This window comes from Lates calcarifer, linkage group LG8 (assembly GCF_001640805.2).
Source record: "Lates calcarifer isolate ASB-BC8 linkage group LG8, TLL_Latcal_v3, whole genome shotgun sequence".
Taxonomy (NCBI): domain Eukaryota; kingdom Metazoa; phylum Chordata; class Actinopteri; family Centropomidae; genus Lates; species Lates calcarifer.
This window is the reverse complement of record NC_066840.1, coordinates 5,036,559-5,056,953: the sequence shown is the minus strand read 5'-3', so window position 1 is coordinate 5,056,953 and position 20,395 is coordinate 5,036,559. Positions and strand designations below refer to the sequence as shown.

At 39.6% G+C, this 20,395-nt stretch overlaps 3 protein-coding genes and 2 non-coding genes across 5 annotated transcripts; 1 reads left to right on the top strand and 4 right to left on the bottom strand.

Moving 5' to 3' along the window:
- The first annotated feature begins 628 nt into the window (after window positions 1-628).
- Window positions 629-5,042, top strand: mospd1 (motile sperm domain containing 1). Its single transcript, XM_018669454.2, has 6 exons — window positions 629-789; window positions 1,910-2,208; window positions 2,329-2,404; window positions 2,668-2,900; window positions 4,008-4,169; window positions 4,327-5,042. The coding sequence occupies exons 2-6, from the start codon at window positions 2,055-2,057 to the stop codon at window positions 4,356-4,358; spliced, it is 657 nt and encodes a 218-aa protein (XP_018524970.1). The 5' UTR covers window positions 629-789; window positions 1,910-2,054; the 3' UTR covers window positions 4,359-5,042.
- A 324-nt stretch (window positions 5,043-5,366) lies between these two features.
- Window positions 5,367-11,659, bottom strand: pabir2 (PABIR family member 2). The gene is made up of 10 exons (XM_018669413.2): window positions 10,395-11,659; window positions 10,161-10,239; window positions 10,019-10,072; window positions 9,537-9,580; window positions 9,362-9,416; window positions 8,910-9,011; window positions 8,433-8,518; window positions 8,080-8,144; window positions 7,410-7,506; window positions 5,367-7,218 (listed from the first exon to the last, which is right to left on the bottom strand). Exons 1-10 carry the CDS (start codon window positions 10,553-10,555, stop codon window positions 7,080-7,082), a joined length of 882 nt encoding a protein of 293 aa, XP_018524929.1. The 5' UTR covers window positions 10,556-11,659; the 3' UTR covers window positions 5,367-7,079.
- LOC127142753 (small nucleolar RNA U109) lies at window positions 9,100-9,253 on the bottom strand. The gene has a single exon (XR_007813784.1). It is a non-coding gene; the product is annotated as a small nucleolar RNA U109 (small nucleolar RNA).
- On the bottom strand, window positions 9,846-9,987 carry LOC127142749 (small nucleolar RNA U109). Its single transcript, XR_007813780.1, has one exon. It is a non-coding gene; the product is annotated as a small nucleolar RNA U109 (small nucleolar RNA).
- A 514-nt stretch (window positions 11,660-12,173) lies between the features above and the next one.
- On the bottom strand, window positions 12,174-18,685 carry hprt1 (hypoxanthine phosphoribosyltransferase 1). Its single transcript, XM_018669445.2, has 9 exons — window positions 18,466-18,685; window positions 16,371-16,477; window positions 15,627-15,810; window positions 14,810-14,875; window positions 14,307-14,324; window positions 14,133-14,215; window positions 13,984-14,030; window positions 13,737-13,813; window positions 12,174-13,559 (listed from the first exon to the last, which is right to left on the bottom strand). Exons 1-9 carry the CDS (start codon window positions 18,490-18,492, stop codon window positions 13,512-13,514), a joined length of 657 nt encoding a protein of 218 aa, XP_018524961.1. The 5' UTR covers window positions 18,493-18,685; the 3' UTR covers window positions 12,174-13,511.
- Window positions 18,686-20,395: the final 1,710 nt, after the last annotated feature.

Sequence of the window (20,395 nt, the reverse complement as noted above, 5' to 3'; positions counted from 1 at the left end):
ACTTGAATGTAGCATCGCTGTTACATGAAAAGATATTATTGATGCGTCCTTTTAACACTCAATCAAACACTTCACCATAAAATCACACATAATGTTGCAAACACATATGTATTACAAGGTCAGGCTTTATATCAAAAGGGATTTGAAAAAGCATACGTCGTAGGTTTAAAGGTCAGTAGAAAGTCATGGTGGCCAAACCCAGACAATGTTTACTTGTAGAGAGATGAAGGCCTGATATTTCCTGGACAGGTTCCTCTGCGTACAATGACAGTTTTTATTGACAGAATACTATATATCGTGTATAATCAAACTCTTTGCAATTGCACCTTCCTTTGCTGCCACTGAAACATAGATTGGATGAACAATAAATCTTTTCTAACGTGCATGCATTAATTGGCTGTGAATGTGTAAAGACTTGTTCCTTATTTTCGCGTTACTTATTGTGTTCCGCATGATCTACAGAAACTCACATATTCCGCAAATCTAAATGATTTTGCGTGCTAATGGGGCTTTAGACGCGCTTATTTGCGTGTTTTCCACAAGGATGGTTTCTGAAGTTTATTAGAAACACTATTTGTTGTTACTCCTCGCTTGGAACATCATTACGTCCGTTCTGTTGACGTCTTGCACGTAGTCGTTCGCCCTCTGTTATCCCAGCATGCACCGCGAGGTCTGCAGTATATTATTGACAAAGAAAAAAAGGCTGGAGAGAAACAACAGGGTGGGATCACAAGCACAAACCCCGGTGATAGCACTAACGTTACACGAACCCGTGGTGCTGACAACAAGGTAAAGTCTCACTCTCAGGTTTTTCTTTAAATAAAACAACTCTTTGGTCTATTTTCTGTAATGACACTGCGCGTAGACAGCGTTAAGTGGCAGTCAGCTACCATCTGGGGTTTTCCTAGCCGGCTAACGTTAGCCAATGTTACCAGTGCAGTACAGCATTAGCATTACACTATAACGACGTGTTATTACAATGTCAGAGCAAGCAAATATAATAAAATTATGGGTCTCTGTTAGAGATTTACAGCGGGTATGACATTATTTTTGAATGACTCTGTTGTTATATTTATGACGGATATATATACATGAAGATCTCGTTCCTTGCGTCTGTTTACGTTGTCACCTACGATTACACTGCATTTTAAAGGCAGGTTGCAGTTCATGCTTTACATACTACCTAGATATGAAAATAAAGTTAGCTAGATAAATTAATCACGAAATAAGACGTCCCATAGAGTGCTAAGCGACTTTACAGAAGCTTTGTCAATAATTAAGTGAATTTATCGTGATTTTTTTACGTGTGCTTGGAGAACAAAAAGTGTTGCGACACCACGAGCCAGGCTCCTCGAGCTCTACAGTAACCATGTAAACACTCAGAGCCACGTGACCAGCCACATAGAGCCCAGTTTGCTTTGTTCAACTCGAGTTATTTAAACTTCACTAAGTTTCATGAATTCATTTGCTTTGACGTTTTTCTCTGCCCTGCTTTATTTGTAACTGACTATATTTACAGTCCTTGGATGAAAAAGAAATGTGTTAGTGTTAGCAATTAAGTGTACAATTCTAAAGAATGACCTCTTGTACAGTTATTGTACTGAGCTAGCTTGTGTAAGCAGTACATTAATATACAAGGTACTGTTTCAGACACTTATGAATAGTTTAAACCAGCTGGAACAAAAAATAAGAAACCGTGTTGGCAATGCACAGTTTATCATTATAAGCCATATATTGTTTTAACATTATATTGTTTTTAGATTTTTTTCTTAAATATTGATATTGCCATTTGTCTCAAAAATCCAGTATCAGTTGGCCTAAAGTTCACATCTTGGAAGGACATCATCTTGAGTCTCTGAGCCTCTTGAGTAAATGCACTTTATTGTTTATCACCTGTGTCGCTTCACAGTGTCATGTCATGGCCCTAAGAAGCTGAGAGCGGGAAGTGCCATTTCCACCAAAAGGGGAGTTTACACAGCTTGATAGCCGGTAGAGAGGGGTGGGGGGCCCAGGCAGTCAGTGGACGGGGAAGGGGAAGAGCTCAGCTGGAGCCAATGCAGCAGCAGCATCGACAGCCTGAGCTGGTGGAAGGAAGCCTTCCCGTGTTTGTGTTCCCCACTGAGCTCGTCTTCTATGCAGACGAGCAGACGTCCCACAAGCAGGTGCTCACCCTCTACAATCCCTATGAGTTCGCCCTCAAGTTCAAAGGTCAGTGGATGGAGGAAAACACAACTTATCTTGAGCTGCCATGTGTGCTGTATCGTTTCTGTTAATTCTGTTAATATTCTAGACTATAGTGATAATTTGTCTTCTTTTTGTCTTTGTCAGTGCTCTGCACAGCGCCAAACAAGTATACTGTGGTGGATGCCACTGGAGCCGTCAAGCCACAATGTTGTGTTGACATGTGAGTTTGTTTTTGTGTGTAGAGCTATTTTTTCATGTAGAAGTATACCACTAAAGGGACTAGATGTCTCATCTATGATGTTGTTGCTCTTGGTCAATTCCAGTCCATATCTCTATTGCTGCTTGCTTTGCAAGATATCAACAAGTAGGTTTGTTGGACAGCTTCTACTGTATTTTTTTTAGTCAGATGGTTGTTTATACTGCTTACTTTCCCACCTGGTTAAGGAAAGAGTCTGTATTAACTTGAAGAGTCTGTCCACACAGAGTAATCAGACACAGAGATGTGCGAGCATGCCATTATGGAGTGTACGACAAGTTCCGACTGCAAGTGTCCGAGCAGAGTCAGCGCAAAGCTCTGGGTCGCAAAGAGGTGACGGCAACGCTCCGTCCCTCTGCCTCACAGGAGCCACCCAGCCCCCGGCCCCAAGATGAGGAACGCCGAATCAAAGAGCAGTTTTCAGACAGCGAGTTTTTTGAACAGACTGCATTTCAAACAGGTAGGTGTGGTGCTGTGTGGTGCTACCACTAGATGGAGCCAAATGTGTATAAATGTAAACTATAGCAACTTCTTAGCATTTACAGGACTCTGTACATTACAGTATCTTGTTGGCCTCTGAACATATGTATCTACCTACCTAACCTATCTAGGATAAAAAAAGCTATCTGTCTCATTATATTAGTATGACAATAATAATGTAATAATGCACAGGTTTTAATCATCTCCTGGTTCACATTTGTTTTAAAATAGGTAGGTGTGTACTATATGACTTTGTTCACTGATACCATGTTTACCTGTTTCTCCTTCAGATTGTTTCATACAGTTACATTTTTTGTATTAAACACATTTTTTGGCCTAAGAACTACAGGGAAACACTCCTGCAGGTAATCACTGGCAGCCTGTCAATTACAGTTTAAACACAAACCAAGGCTTCAGTGCATACAGGATAACATTTATCCTCATTCTATGTGTGTGCTGTAACTGCATTGTAGTAATGGAGTACTATAGCTATTCACTTGAATCAGCACCTGCAGGATTTTTTCTCTATTCAGCTCTAAGAACTAAAAGCACACTGGTGAGCCACACTGCTGCACTGGGTAACATCTTCCTACATTACCATGAACATGGGGACTGTAGTTTATTTTGAGTCAATCCCACACACACACACACCAACCTGCTCTAAATACTCACTAGAGCACCAAATCTGCACTAGAACATAGTTTCCAAATGCAAATACGCTATTTTTTTCCCTTTTGAGTAATGCCAAGAACAACAGTGCCCATCTGTTTTAGAAAGTTAGCTCTTTTAAAAACAACAGTATATATTTGTCACCTATTAATGCAGATTTTGTTTGCGTTTTTATTTTAACCTTTCTTTTTCTTTTTTCTTTTTTCTTTTTTTTTTTTTTACATTTTTTGTTGCTTTATGTTACACTGGGTTGGTTTTTTTTATCTGTTTTTAACATTTTATGATTTTTTGTTTTTAATTTGCAGCTGTGTGTGAAGCATGTTATGACCCATTAACACATTGTTGGTTTTGAATCATTTCTGAACTATTCTGAGTGATGAATCCGATCACAGTGTATGCTTGTGTGTGTGCCTGACAGAAAGCCGTCCCGTTGCTGGAGGACCCAGTCTGCTGACGGTGCTGCTTGGGTTGGTGTGTATGGCCGCCCTGATGCTCCCGACGCTGGGGGAGCAAGAATCTACTGTGCCTGTCTACCTCCACTTAAGTGTTAACAAGAAACTTGTAGCTGCTTATGTTCTCGGTAAGTAAGGTAACTCATGCAGGTTGCTAGGACAAAATGGGGGTGGCATTTTAATCTCATCTACACCGCTATTGTTTATGAAAGCACAAGGTTAAAAGAATGTGTGCTGGAGTTTACAGTGTCCTGTGCCTCTGCGTTGTTTCTTGTGATATTTTAGGTCTTCTTACAATGGTCATCCTACGCACATGAAGTGCTGTGAGCTGAGATGAGGAGGGAAAATGACCTAAAAGACTGAAGAGAACACTCACACCAGAGGCACCACTATGCTTCAATGTGTAGAGCTGACAGCAGGTGGATGGGGTACTTGCTCAGTCCACCCCATCCCCTGTAAAATAAGTTTTTAGCATACTTGTTTCCAAATCCACACATTTTTGTTAATACATACATTTACACAGTACTGAACTGATGCAAACGGCAGAGACCTCTGGTGCACAGGTCAAAGGAATTGTAGTGTGAGAGGAGCTGTCCCTGAACAGGGTCTGTGAAGAAACATGAGGCCATTCAACGTGCTGTTTGGCCTCATATTCCCTGTGTCTGTATTTCTATTGCCATTATGTAACAGAGAGTTGTTAACATGAGTGTGAAGGAATCTACATGCAAACATGATACATGTATATAAAGCCATTAAAATTTTGTTATGGTATTCACCTGTAACCATCATTATATTGATGTTTAAAGCATTTGTAGTGTAGACTCTGAGGACTAAATGCAGTTATTTGCATGTGTGGATACCTGTCTGAATGGGTTTTTATTTTTCCAGCCGTAAGATACTTTTACATGTCACCAAAGGAGAGATCTTTTGAAGACTATGGTTTGTTTGTCTGTACTATATCAATGCTCCATCAAACCTTTAATAAAGTCTCAATAAGTCTGTCTGATGTAATGTTCATAGATCAAATCAGGGTATTTTTTCCACTTTGCAAGTTTGGTTAGGAGGCTGTAGAGCACAATAATGCTTCTGATAGCTTCGTAATGACGGGTGCTGAAAATAATCCAGCTTCTTGCCTTGGGGGCTGGGTGTTGTAGGGTTTCGCAACAGACAAGATGATTTGCTACTGCTTGTGTACCAGTTGGTTCCAGAGGAGTAAATATCATTTAGGGATGACACTATCTCATTGTGGTCCATAGCTGCATGGTTGACATTTTAAATTAGCATTTGATTTAATTTACTGGGAATTTAAAACAGCTACACAAACATAAAGAAATAATTTATTTAATCCTGATGTCTGCTACGATGGCAATCACAAAAGACACAAGCAAGGCCACCTCGGCCAATATAGACATACAGTATAGCATAAGATTATTTGCTAAATTCATGCCCTGAATACTGCATAAGATGACAGAAAAAAAAACATAATCTTAGAAAAAATACCTCGTTTGCAGCAGGGCAAGCTGACTTTTTCCATTTCCTTCTTTGTATAAAAGAAAAACAACATTCAGTCAATGAACTGCAACCAGACTTTTCCTTAAATTAAAGGGCACACTTCCATAAAATGATTTACAATCACTTCCCTCTGTACATACACGAGAGGCTACAGAGCCATGAAGGGGTTCAGACGTACAAGTTACACAGGAGACGTGGACAATGGGGCCATGACAGTGGAAAGTACAGACTCAACCTCAGTACATTTCATTTCTTGGATTCTTTAAGAGAAAGCTGATATATATATGTAAGTGTTAGGACTTCCCTTCTTAAGACTTACACACAAGCTGAAACACTACAGGATTGAGTATCCTGTGCAAAAAAAAGGCTTTTAATAAATGTAACCACAGCAGAAACAGTCTCTTCACTCACAATATGATGGTGCCATTTTGTTTTTGCTGCACATTCCAGCAGTCAGTTGATTTGGTGTAAATGACAACACAAATGGGTCACTTTTACTGGGGATAGAAACCTATCACCATCCAATTTTTATAATAAACTTTTTTTTCCCATAAATAAGAACATTTTGCCAGAAAAAAAAAAAAAAATCATTTCTATACTTTATCTACGAAAAACATCCTGACAACAACACAGGATACAGAGGAACCGTTAGTGTTGAAAGACCACCAGCGATGACCATCTTATTTCAACCACAATTCACTGCTAGGTGCATTAATTGCTCACTCTAGGCAATTAAAGTTGCAGTAAGTCGTGCAGAGGGGTGCATACAAGCCAAACTGAAAAAATTCACCACAGTTCACAGCCTATCATAAAAATATTCAGAATACCTGCTGAAAACATAACTTCTCTTACAGTAGGACAGTAAGGAAATTTCCATAGTTGTACCCCAGAAGTAGTTCATGTTCCTTTAACAAAGAAAACTTTTTCTGTTGAAGACCTGTGCCCACATTCACCTCACAGCCAAACTTAAAACCATGTACGACATTTGACAAGGTTAATATGTACATAATTACAAACAAAGCAGGAGAACAATAAGTTAAATCTTTTCTTACAAAATCTGCAGACTGTGTACATACAAAGGCCTGTTTTCCAGCACAAAAACAGGGAAATGTACACATCCAGATAGTCTTTTTTTGTCCAGTGCTCAGTGTCTCTCTCCAGTGAGGGGAACTGGTAGGACAGATTTGCAGGATAGCCACTTTTAAACACAACATAACTATGTAGATGAGCACCATCCAAGATCCTCTACTAGCAGCTGGTGCTCACAGTGTCTTCAGTCATTCCCAGTTTGACTCGGTTTACACCTCTTACACACAAAACCTCATCCATGGCTTTCGTTTCCTTGATTCAAACATATTTAGACCCTCCAGAGTATAGCCATGAAAACAGCCATTCAAAAGCAGACATGGAAAATTAAACTAAATCTAGGCAATAGTGAGGTGGAGGGTCTCAGAAGGAAACTGGTTCCCTGGAGAGGGGCTTTTTTTGTGCCTGTCTTTTTTTTAGTGTCTCTTGCTATCCCATTCTCATTTTGGGGACAAATCCTGGAGGGAAGCAAAGGGCGAGTTGCTGGACGAGGAGGGTGACACTCCCTCCATCTTGCCCGGGGAGTCAGTAGAGGAGCTGACACTGCTGAGGCTGCCATCCAGTAAATCTGGAGAGTGACTGAAACAAAACAAGTCTCATTCAGTAAGTCTGCAGGCGGTCATAATGATGACTGCGGTAAACATCTGCTGTGTTACTGCCTATACCTTCACTATGGGGGAGAGAGCGCTTCAAAATCTCACATCTGATTTACTGTGACACTTTCTCCTTTTTGAAATTATTAATATTACACAAGTTACAACCAGTCTTACCAGGAACTGAGATCTGACAGGTTGGAGACATCAGAAGACAGCATGGTGGTGGTACCCTGGAAGAGCCTCTTGGGTTGGCTCTCTGTCTCCATCTCACCTGCAGAATAAAAGATCCAGAAATCTGTTATAATACACACAGCACGCGGTTAATCTAAAATGGAACAGCTGCATGAGTGTTTCATTGTAATCATAATCTGATAAAGTATAAATTACAGACATATCAGTTGGCTACCAGACAGACAAAAGAGTCTCTAATACTTCACAGCATGTGATCAAATCCAAAAGAGAATCAAGTGAACTATTACTTGGACCAAGTACCAAGAAAAGCACTTAATTAAAATATAATATCTTAATCATTATGTTATTGTTCAACCATAAGAGGCTTACATAGGTTTAAGGTTTGTTGTGGATCTCAAAAAATAACTTTAGCCAGCTCAAAAACAGAGATTTTAAATGTCAGCTTTAATACTGTAGTCACTCTGTGCAAAGAGAAACCCCCATTTACAGCATACATACATTTAGTCTGAACATAATTCCTTGAATTTATAACATATAACACATTTACAACATATCCATAAATTAAGTGGCTCAAGTGGTAGATTAATAAGATATGAGGAAAGTTATTTTCAAAGCATTCATTTAGGACTTTAAGGCACATTAGGCGTCTCACCTTTACGTTTTATTGGCCCGAGTATACTGGCTCTGATACAGTTGATAGGGCTTTGACTCCGTCGGCTGAAGAACACAGAAAACCCACATGTTGTTGAACCAGTATGATTTGAAATGCTGCCACAATCAGTAGCTGTCAGCTAAAGTTAAATATACACCTGTTCAAAATCTGTCAGTTGAGGCAATAATTAGCTGTGAAGTGCACAGAAATGATGTTATTTTCTACCAAGACTGGCTCAGTGACACATTTTATGCCACCAGAGGGATATAACAGCCATACTGGAGACAGCTGGTGCTAGTGCAGGCTCAACAGACCTGTTAATTTAAGGTATTACTGAAAAATTTGATCCTCACCTGAAGCGTCGCGTTGGGCTGGGTATTGGGCTGGGTGTTAGGCCATTGCTGCTCACAAGGATTTGTAGTGAAGGAGAGAAACACTGCTGCTCATGATGAAGGAAAACAGAGGAGAAAGACATTGAGCGAGAGAGAGACATCAAAATAAGCATAATTTACAAACATATCTTTGTCAAAGTAGGGCCAAAATGGAGAAGACAAAAAAAGGGATTTTTTATTTGTTGAAGCTAGAGCAAACTGACAGAAACAAATTCACTCAAGAATCTCAACAGTAACAAAGTTCTTGTGGTTTTTTTGTTGCTGATAAATTGCTTCCCGCAGGCTACCATACAGACTTCCATTCATCCATCTGACTGCAGGTTATTTGGAAAATCAGGTTACCACAAACCATGAAAGTGCCTTAACTATTACCATCATTTGGTTATTCACTGCCTAATCAGGTTACAGGTTATGTAGACACACTGGGGTCAGATGTACCTTTTTTCCTATCCCTCTGGTTGGGGACGGGGCAGGCGACACAGGCACAAAGTCGATGCGCTTTGGAGATGAAGATGCCGACTTCTCCAAATCATTGTCACTCTAAAAATACATTACAACATACATTTATCAACTCTAACTGTACGTCCATGACAGTGCAAAGTGAGATTGTTATAAACATTAAAAGCAAGAATGTTGGAGTATTATACTACCAACTCAGTCTGACCTTGAGAGACTGGTGGCCCTGTTAACTCCCATGTCTTAAGTGTTAATCTAGCATGTTTGTACTTGTCCACTCTACAGAAATAGAGAGGCCAACAATGGCTCGGGGCCAAAACATGCAGCAGAGCTGACTTTCAAGGATCCAGAGCAACAGAACATATCAACAACACTGACAGGGGCTGGACAAGCTGTAATGAAGAGATGTTTGTGTTTTTTTTTTTTTTTTTTACCAGACTAAGGCTTTCTTCCCAGGACTGGCTCATCTGCATGGCAGCTTGAACTTCTCTGTATGGACAAACATAGATGACAAGAATACATTTATGTCAATTTCCATTTTACCTACAACAAAGTAATAATTCAGAGAAATCTTCATCCAACATCTGCATCCATAACTACATAGCTTACCGCTCATGAGCAGTTTCTCTGTTCATCACGTCTACACCCTCTTCCTGCAAGAGCACACGAGAGGGTTGATGCCTATGACCACTTAGTTTACCAAGTCATCATTCAGACTTTCTGAATAACATACTTTTGTAGAACTAATTTGAAATGTACAAAGTGTAACAGTGTTCTCTCTCATGTAGCTGTAGTCAAGACTAAATCAGACTCAAAGGTACAACCGAAATCTCTTTTCACAGGCTAAAATTGAACCGTTTTCCACTTCACTTATGGATATGACATTTGAGCAGTAGATGACACTGTAATAACCAGTTCTTCTGTTGGAGTCTGATACTACCAGTTGATCAACTCTGTAAGATCGATGGCCCTGTGAACTCCAAAAACTGTTACTCTAGCATGTTTTTAAAACACCATCACTCCCTATGGCTTGAGAGGGAGACGGTGGTCTGACATGCTCAAATTCATAATGAAAAAAAGCCATTTCTTACTTGTTTTATCTGATGAAGTCTGGTGCTGGGAACACGAATAGGTGATGAAGGGACCTGTAAAGAAGGATGTGAGGAGAACATTAAATACTCAACAATCTAGACACTCTTTACTTGAGTAAACATGTTCAAAAAAGGAGTATACCATGTTGGGCCTGTTGACAACTGTAGTGCTATTTCTCCGGCTACGTAGGACCTCTCTCTGGAACACCTGGGAGTTATCACTGCAATGAAAGATTCAGACCAAAACATATGTCATGTGTCTTCTCCCCCTGAGGACAGGATAATGCATTTACTTCAGTGTTAATGAAGAAGGGTGTTAACATATTTAACACAGGAATCAGCAGTAAATTATTGTAACTATGTCATAATGTAGAACCTTAAGCCATTTATCATGGGTGCACTGTTGGATCTTCTCAAGTGTCCATCGGCCTGAACTACCGAAGATGGGATCTCCAGATCCAGCTCCATCTTTTCTTGTGGCATGACTCCTCCTGAGTTGTTCATTTTGCAAGCTAACGCTGCCTGACACCAATTCATGAACTCAAGATGGTTAACCAGCGATTTGATGTTACATTGTTGCTCTCCAAACTTCGATAACTTTACATGCTTTGTACAAACATCATCCGTCAGTCAACTGAGCGGGCGTGAGGCAAACTAGCTAACGCGGTGTAGATAACCCACAGCAATCTACAAGGCCCCGTCGTCTGTGTAACTGAGGCGCTGAAGCAGCTCAACACTGGCTATCAATTATAACAACGTTATCTCTATAATTCTTCATATCATGACCATATGTTCAGCCAGAACTAGCCTGTGCTAACGCTGCCTGTAACGTTATAACCAATCACAAACTTTCCTGATAGACGGTTAGCATGTCATGGCTACATACCGCACAATGCCCGGTAACTGTTAGCTACCGACCCGTTAGTCTGTTGGTGCAAAGCAGCAGTGGCTGGTGACTCAAACACTGCTCAACTACTACTGCATGTCAGCACGTTAAATTAGCAAGCCTTAGCCAAACTAGCCAGATGGTTACTTTGAGTACAAAATGAATGTTCGCCTCAACTCTAACGTAGGTGACGTTAATGTAGCGACGCTGCTCTCAAGTGATTCTCATAACGCGAGTCTACCTTCTAGCTAACACAGCGTAGCTAGCTAATGTAAGCTACTGATATGTTGTGCTTATCGCTAGCTAGTCGATTCAGTTACAGCCTGCAGCTCAGCTACCTAGCCTGCTGAGCTAACTAGCTAAGTTAGCATCAACGCCAGTGGCCACAATGCCATGTCCAGAGAGAGAGCCCGGGTCACCATTTCACTAAATGTTCCTGTCCATCAGCCTGATCGCTACCACGGCTTACAGACTACAGACTAAACCGTGTTTGTTGTAAATATACGCTCTACAGTGTCGTTTTTTGTTCGTTTCTGCAGGGCGCCGCCAAAAATGAACAGGATCCCAGATGATCACACAGGAGCTAGCTGCTAGCAGCAAACTTCACGCCCCTTTTAACGTTAGCAGACCTGTCCAATCAAACTGCTTCATCTGCCGGCGTGCTCGAGTGGAATGTGGCGGACTGCATCCTCTGATTCCTGGATAAACTCTTCACACATCCACTGTACCAGCAATGTTACTTCACACCGGAGTAGCATGTACCACATTTTGCTGCTAACAAGTGTCTTTGTTTATACCTGGTCCCTTGACATCTTTGTCCGCAGGAAACGCTATGTAGACAACTATGAGGATGGAGATTTGTATGTATGGGCAGTTATTTAGAGCAGCCGAGCACTGCACTGGTCCTCATGTCACACTGGCTGCTGATCAGATCATAGTGGTCCTCAATGTGCAGCTTTTCCCAGTAAATCTACTTATCTGTTGCAAAGTATTTATTTCATATTTAGTAAAATAGTCAAATATAAGCTCCTCTCAAGATTTGACCAGGAAATGTTTGGTTTTAATTAACAAATTAAATTAATAAAATGGCCTATAAAATCATCAAATTAAAATTAAAAATTGTAATCCATGATTTACAAATCAAACTGTCAGTGTGGAATAATAAATAAATACAGAGAACATTCTCAAATAAGCTCATATACCTGGACACATGAAAAGAAACTTTGCAATCACAATTTGTTCAGAGAGAAAAAGGGCCCACAGCAGGTATTTAATTCAGACAGTTGTGTAATTTTTCTTGACTCTCAGTTACTGGTGATATAATAGATGACATGTACATTGTCCTACTGTACAGATGGAAAGCTTGGAGCTCAAGGTCCCATAACAAAAACAGGTCAAACATTCATAATCACTGATGACTGCAGCCGTTCAGACTTACCTTAACCCTTTCCCAGGGAGCTTTTAGCCCCAGTGACATGATGTAAGAACACATCATGTAACATCATTCATCACCACGGTACTTCCCAGTATTATCACCATCAACTGCACAGAAATCATTTCACCATTCCAAGTAGTTGATATTAAACTGTATACAGAGCTTTATAGTAAAATCTACAAGTGACAGGAGGGGTGTGAACATTTAATGGCTGGTATTATGAAATTCAATTGACACTGGTTTATAGTGACAACAACATTGAATGAGAGAGTGTAATATAGTTTCAATTTAAGAAAAAGGTAGTCAAATTATGTCTGATTCAATGACAAGCAGATACAGATTAAATATTTCAAATGTGATTGAACAACATTTAACTTCAGTTGAACTATCAACTGAACATTTACACATCTGTATACTATACAGTATAGAGCTATTCCAGCATAAAAATGATTTTTGTCTTTTATGTTACACAAAGAAACTGGATGCATATATGTTTCGTTCAAATAAAGATTTCATTGATATAAAGAGGATATTTCATCTTCAGCATTGTAATGTGTTCAATGAGGGACAGCAGCCAAAATTTCTGTTACCTTGCTACACAGTCAATCTTAAGAAAATGTTCTCACAGAACCCAGTAACATAGAAAAGTGCTTTGTCCCAAAATATACATACAGGTGTAATATCCTCTTTTCAAGTGCCCATATTGATAATATCTGGTAAAAGTAGAATTACAATAAACGCAAAGTATTATAAAATAGGAGTTTGTCAAATGTTATGTTAGCACAACAATTGTGATATTGTATTACAAGTTAGAAGCATTGCTTCGAATAAATTATTCCATTGTATAAAAAAAAATAATAATAATCAGTGTGTGGGCATACAAGCATTATTCTAATTTCAAGTGAAGCTGGGCTCCATGCTGTTCAGTCCAGATGTGGTTCTATCTAAGGAAATCAGTTTTATCTATAGCTGAATATAGCATGTGTGCATGTGTTTGTGTGTGTGGTGGCTAAAACAGGAAATGCAACTGTTAGGATTATCACCATAATCAGTGTATCCTCAGTGACCCTGAGCAGGCTGAGTAATTTTTATGACACAAATATGAAGTAACAAAATAGAAAATGGACAGTAAAAGATAAAACCATACATTAAAATTTGTTATGAAGTGCTCTTCATGCCTTGTACTTCTCCTTCCCCGTTTCACTAATGACACAGATATGCTGAAACAGAGAAGAATCCATGAGTATTGTAGCATATTGTTGATTAACATTATTTGTTTAGAGGGTCCTAGCCTGGTCAGACCTAACATTAACACACAGGTACAAACTGTATAAATCATAGCATGAATTATAAGCTACTTTACTCATTATGTTTCTTTATTTATCTCAAATACTTACATTAAGATCTCTAAAGTACTCATTGTAGTCTAGCGCGTATCCCACCACAAATTTGTCAGGGACCTCGAATCCTACATCTACAAAGAAAACAGGAGAATTAATCACTTTCTGGTAAACTAACGGCACTGAAATGGTATGGAATGGAAGGTATGTAAAGCACAGTTTGTAAGAAATGCACTGCATAACATATAGTATATTCTACTAATAATAAAATTTAACAGAAAATATGTATTGTCTAAAAACTCACAGTCTGGTCTGTAGCCAACACTCCTTGGTGTTCTCTTCACCAACAAACTGAGGACAGAAACCAGGCTGATCATCAATCACATGATTCCTTTTTCTGCACAAGATTTACTAGTTTGTATTTGACAGGAAGCTGCGTGGAGATTAAATTACCTTGCTACTTTAACCATTTTGGGATTGTACTGTTTGAGGAGTTGCAATAATGTCTTCATTGTCTTCCCTGTGTCGATGATATCCTGGAAACCCACCATGAGAGAAGCATATAAGTGAGCTAGGAAATGAAAGCTTACAACTTGAAAATAGAAAAGAAAAAGAAATAGTACGTACCTCCACAATCAAGACATTCTGTGCAAAAAGAAAAGAACAATCACTATTTTAGTGAAAAACTGTGAAGCCAACACATTTCATCTTCATATGTGATTTAACAGTGAAAACCATAATGAGAGTGGTAGGGAGTGGAACACAAACACTGCCAAATACCCAATACAGTGTTACTGGCAGCTGACAGAGAAACAGAGAACACACCTGTCTGAAAAACACTCTAAAAAATAATTTGCCTAAATCATGATATTAAAGAATTGGCTTTACTTGAGTGTAGCAAAGTCATTGCCAATATTAATCACCATAATCTTTGATAAGCCTTATCAATAAACTTCCAACTTTCCAAAATTATTAATCTGTTAATGTCTATCAATTCATTAAAAAATATCTGTTCATGTTGAAAATAGTGGCGACATTAGACAGGATGGAAAACAAGCAGTAAAATGGGTTTTCACTGTGTCAAAAAGGATTCTTTTAGTCATAATAATACTGCCCTCCATACATCTTACCTTGCCTGTCAATGTAGACAAGTCATCTCCACCAATAACTTTGATTTCACCTGTTGACTGGTCGTTCTGTAAAGATAAGAATGAAATGTTGCAGATTTCACATTGTAACTTGTAAAAGTGCAACACGCAACAAACTACATTTGCTGCATGTTATATAATATGGGAGTTGTATATTATCAAAATGGACAAATCAAGAAAACAAAGCTGTTTACATTCAGTGCCTGATGCCTGCACTCGCTGTCATCATTTTATGAGTATGTGTGCAGATGGTTGAGGCAAACTGTAAAGTACTTTAGATAAAAGCGCTATGTAATTTAGAGCCACTTATCTAGATGCACTTAACACTTTATATTCACATAACGGTTATGGATGGAAACCTTGGTTAAAATTTATACTACTTGGATGGAAATCTGATTATTTACACCTAGCACCTGTGCTGAAAGCATTTCACTCCTTATAAAACATTTACAATGCTGATTTTTGACAGTTAAATCCTGCATTTGACTGCACATTGCTAAAATTCTTAGCACCACAGGTCAGTGGAAAAGTTTAACTTTGTGGCAAGAATGTAAGCTGCTTTGCCTGTTTGCTCATGCACATGTATGCACATCCCCATGTTCATGCACAAGATACAAACAACATGGAGTAAAAACATTGCTCCATAATCTTGCTAGTGGTCAAAAAGTCCATAGGGTACCTTTGAGCACACAAACCTGTTAAACTTTTAAATTAACAGAGGTAATAGAAAAACAATTAACATTAAAACAGTGCTTCTTAAGCAGTGCAAAAAATGTAAAGAGAAAAACTGATCAATTACACAGTAGCTCTTGAGGCGAATGAAGTCCACTGTCATTGGGATGGAGCGGTCACTGTTCCTGTTCAGGGCCTTGATGTAGTCCAGCAGGTCTGCAAAGAACTTGTAGCCCCCTTTGAGCACACAAAGGGCTACAATGTGGTGCCCCCCCATTTCCTTCATGATCTCTCTGGCCAGTCTCTCTGTCCTGTGGTCACGTGGGAGGGAGAGGGAGACAGAGAGAGAGAGGGGGATAGTCAGCCCAGTTTCTGCTACTGTCAGCAGTAGTTTCCATTTCCTCTCTGTTTGAGTCACAGCTGTTATTTCTAAAGCACTCCCAAGTATAATCACCCCTGGTTAATAGAGATCTGGTTAATAGAAACTACCAAAAAACCTCAAAGGTTATCTGCATTAATCATTAAATCCAAAATATGCACATGGAAATACTGCAAGTTCAGCAGACAGTCTGTATACAGTGTGCTGTCTTGACAACAATAGGCTTTTTAAAACCATTGGGGGAAAAAAATCATGATCACTTATTAAATATTTACTAAAATTTTAAATGGTGTCTGACTGTGTTTATTGGTAAGACTGGGCAAAAAACACACTTAAGCACTTAAATCCATCAGTTACTGAACACGTTTGAACCCCACAGGGTTGGGTGTTAAGACAGACTTGTCACTCAATCATTCCACCTTTTAGTCAACCCTGACAATTCATCACATTTACGCAACTCTGCTACAAGCCGCTAAAAATGCTGCAATCCACCTGTCCAAGATGAGTCCATGTGGAATGTAGACCCTCTCCAGGTCAGCGGCATAGTGCTTTGGTATGCAGAAAAGGTCCAGGTCATACCCCTGCTCCTCATCACTGATCTGAAATAAAACAGGACATGAAGGGGTTAAAAAATCTCAGGGGTATTACCTAAAATGGGACATGGAGCATTCATCTGATACAGGGCAGCACGAGGTAAAGGCGATGGGGTCAGCAGTGGTCTACATTCCCATTGACTCCCTCCATGTATGTCACTGCCTCAGTGGTTTTTCTTCCACAAAACACACACTCAGAGGACAATGCCTGATTTTGTACAGCAAGCAACTAGCATCTCCACCTAGCTCTACACTGAGGCTGTAGTCAGTGGTGGTAAATACTAAGCATAGATTCTTAGAAAGAGGCATCTCTGCATTGTACTTACTTGGTCATGATTAAAGAAAGTCTCTTCTAAGTAAATACTTATATATTAAATAGTAAGATATTGGCAACTGAGATGTCTTTCCAGAAAGAAAGTACTTTGCCTAATTCTATGAAAGGTTGTCCGTATTTCTTTTATTTTATAAATAAAAATAAATCAAATTTCCCCCTCTAGCTCAAACTGCATGCTACATGACCCCAGACAGTATAACGGGTATCATGTGACAGCAGGGAGCTGGTACAGAGCTTGAGGTGCTGTGGTAGCAACATGAATGACCATAGGCAGACTCACAGTATCCTCTCAAGACAGCAAAATCTTATCGCTTTATCAAACACTAGATTGCAAATTGCCCACCCTCACATCACACGTGGTTGAACTGGAATAAAGCAGTCGCCTAATGCCCACTGAAATGGAAAAACAGGCCCATCTGTTTGGGCTACAGGCCATTCAGCTACAAATAATAATCATTGATACCAAGCAGATGTCCTCATGGTCACATGAGTATTTTACACTGTTACTCATAGGCTTGTTGCCTGTTATTTAAACATGACAAACAACCCAATGAACTAGCCTGATGTCAATAAGAGGGCGACCTTGAAGTTTGTGCTAACAAAGTCCATATTTGGCAAGTCCACGCTGTACAGCAAATTGCATTTGAAATAAGATACAGAAGGCAAGATCCTCCACTGTCTTTTAATGTTGTTCTAGCAAGATGCATTTGTAGTTTCATTATCCGTGTCAGCAAGTGGGTCTGCCAGTCTGCCGGCCAGACTTGATGACAATAAAACACTGGCCTTCAAATGCTGGAAGATAGAACATTGGTTATTTATTTACTTTTTTCCAGTGCACTGGCAATTCTTATCTATAAGCTTATCTATAATATGTATTGCAGAATGAACACAGGACCTGGTGCTTTCACTCAAACTGGAATAACACAGATACATACATATGTACTGCATGTATATACAAAGGAAAACTATTTTTAAAATTCCAAAATTCCTGTTCAGCTTGGGGCAACTTTCATGGAACAAAAACAAGACAATAAAAAGCCTTTTTCTCTCATGTCCTCTGATCTTGTTGGAAAAACTGCATTACATTCATAACTGTGGACATTAGTAATGTTTGGACATAGGTCTAAAGCCAACATACTTCATATACTTCAGCTGCATGTAATAGACACATAATAATAATAATAATGCACCTTAGTATTTTAAACCTTAAGGACAGAAGAGCACGCTCAAACACGCCCCCTTGTTTGTAGCGCGTGCGTGTCTTCTTGTCTGAATGTCTCTGTGTATAAACATGTAATTATGCTAATATAACCTGTAAACTCCAGTCAGACACACAAACCCCCACAAATTGGGTTTTAATGTGTCCATCCTTACTGTCTCTTGCGTCACGTACGCTGAGCGTTGAGAGCGCGTGTCTGTCTCCATAGCCAGAGGCCACGCTGCATAGGAAAATACACTATTTACAATCAAAGCGTGTCACCAAGGTGAACAAACAGACAACACACACACATAGAGATGATTAACTACTGACAGAAAACAGTATATAGAAGGTTTTTATCACACAGTCCGCCCGTGTACAGAGTTATTCCAGTGGACCTGTAACGTAGCCTACGACCACCTTCTGTGTCTAATTTCATTCCGGTTGCTGAGGGGAACTCACCACAACACAGGAGCTGGAAGTCGCCATGTCTATGTCGGTCCCTGCCGTTCAGTTTTATGTCGTCTAGCGGAGTCTTCAGATAGAGAAAAGTACGATTTGTTCTTGAAATGGTTTCGCGGACTCTTCACCCTTGTGACAGCAGCTGTAGCACACACATGGACGCGGCTAGCTTTCCTCGCTACCAGAGGCTTCTGTCTTGTTCCGGGCTGTGTGTGTGTGTTGTGACGCGGGCAAATCAAATGAGCAGAGCCGAGTTAGCCCCGCCCCGCCGTGGGGTGGAGGTGATAGAGCTGCAACCGCCTCACCGCCGTACAAAACGAGAGAGAATAAGACTCAGCAATACATATTTAATGAAGAAAAAACTAATTTATCTCCTGTCTCGGTACAGATGTGGTAATAAACATATTGTTTAGTGGCCCCCACATCCTCAGGCCTGACTTCTAAAGTGGAGTAAACCTCATGATCATGACCTTAGGCAGCTGTGCAGAACTTCAGTTTCCCTTTTAAGGACAAAGTTATCGCTATGCGTGACAGCATATTGATTATGGAGTTTGCAGAGCCACACTGTGAAAAAATATCATTCTTGGTTAAACTACAAGGCTGCAGCTAATAATCAGTAATCTGATTATTATCTAGATTAACTGATAAATTGGTTTGTAAAATGCCCATCACCTTCACACTGCTTATTTAGTAAAATTAGTAAAATAATAATAATAATAATGATAATAATAGTAATTATTATTTTACACTAATAGTTACATTTGCCATCAGAGGAAAATCCCATGTTCAGTTAGTCCATACAGAGACAACTTCCTCTGTAAATCAAAAATGATGATGCCACACTTTTGGGAGTTTGACCACTAACACTAAGTCAGTGAGAAAGTTTTGAACTGAACTGAAGTTTATTCAAATGTAAAAGAATATGTTCACATTTTGTCATGACTCCCATCCATAAGTGGTCTGAGGACATGTCTTCCTAACAATACAGGTGATGGGGGGCAAAATCTAGGCACTGTTTTGTAAAACTGCACACCAGAGTTCAGTCAGAGCCAATATCAGGCTTCTCAGTTAGAGAAATTATATGGGCATCAGAGTTAGAGTTAGTGTCTGTTAAGTATGAATTTCTCTGTCGTGTGTGGCTGCTCTGGTGGCCTAAGGCTTAGAGGTGACGAACAGCAACATCCCCCGACTCCTGTCTCTCCTGTCTCACCATCTCTCTCTTCCATCATTTCTTGTCATATAGCTACACAACATGAGGACTATGCATTTGTCCCCATCTCTTACACTTCAATTACACTGGCAAGCCATCTATATACAGCTGGGAGGAATGATTATAATAACCAACAAATCTTCCAATGCACATGTCTAGACCTGCTCTATATGAGAGGTGCCATGAGATAACTTCTGTTAGGATTTGGTGTAAATAAAACTGACTTGAATTGACATGGGGGTATTGTATTAAGATAGGCTTGGAATGTGAACCTGTCCTTTCAACTGTGTCCCAAAAAGGTCTTTATCAGAGTATGACCATTACAAACATCATCATGGTTACTTGTTGCTTTATTAACTATTGTCAAAGGACCAACTCCAGACTGTGTATTCCATACTCCACACTAATACTAAGGTGGTTTCAAGTGTGGTTTCACACTGGAGGTGCCAAGATTAAAATAATACACTGCTGATGGACGGTATTGTCCCACCATATAATAAATAAAGGAAATGGAGAGACTAACAGAATATTACAACTAACAGCAGAGTACAGAAACAGGAAGAGCTGAAAATAGATCCAGCTTACTGCCTTATCTTTGTGAAGTTAAATTGGCAGTGGCACTCTAAAGTTGGTGTTCGATGTTTGTCAGTACACATATTGCATCATCCCATTTTGGTGCAGAACAATAATGTTTTCTGCTACAGTGCACTTGGATAATTA

What these genes read in the sequence shown, in the direction of transcription:
- mospd1 (XM_018669454.2), top strand. Translation starts at nt 2,055, where the DNA reads ATGCAGCAGCAGCATCGACAGCCTGAGCTGGTGGAAGGAAGCCTTCCC. An exon ending in GTTCGCCCTCAAGTTCAAAG is followed by an intron (nt 2,209 to 2,328) that starts GTCAGTGGATGG and finishes TGTCTTTGTCAG; the next exon opens with TGCTCTGCACAGCGCCAAAC. An exon ending in TGTAGCTGCTTATGTTCTCG is followed by an intron (nt 4,170 to 4,326) that starts GTAAGTAAGGTA and finishes GTGATATTTTAG; the next exon opens with GTCTTCTTACAATGGTCATC.
- hprt1 (XM_018669445.2), bottom strand. Translation starts at nt 18,492, where the DNA reads ATGGCGACTTCCAGCTCCTGTGTTGTG. An exon ending in AAAATGGTTAAAGTAGCAAG is followed by an intron (nt 14,031 to 14,132) that starts GTAATTTAATCT and finishes TTCTGTCCTCAG; the next exon opens with TTTGTTGGTGAAGAGAACAC. An exon ending in AGTACTTTAGAGATCTTAAT is followed by an intron (nt 13,560 to 13,736) that starts GTAAGTATTTGA and finishes TCTCTGTTTCAG; the next exon opens with CATATCTGTGTCATTAGTGA.
- pabir2 (XM_018669413.2), bottom strand. Translation starts at nt 10,555, where the DNA reads ATGAATTGGTGTCAGGCAGCGTTAGCTTGCAAAATGAACAACTCAGGA. An exon ending in TTGTCAACAGGCCCAACATG is followed by an intron (nt 10,073 to 10,160) that starts GTATACTCCTTT and finishes CCTTCTTTACAG; the next exon opens with GTCCCTTCATCACCTATTCG. An exon ending in GACTTCATCAGATAAAACAA is followed by an intron (nt 9,581 to 10,018) that starts GTAAGAAATGGC and finishes GTGCTCTTGCAG; the next exon opens with GAAGAGGGTGTAGACGTGAT.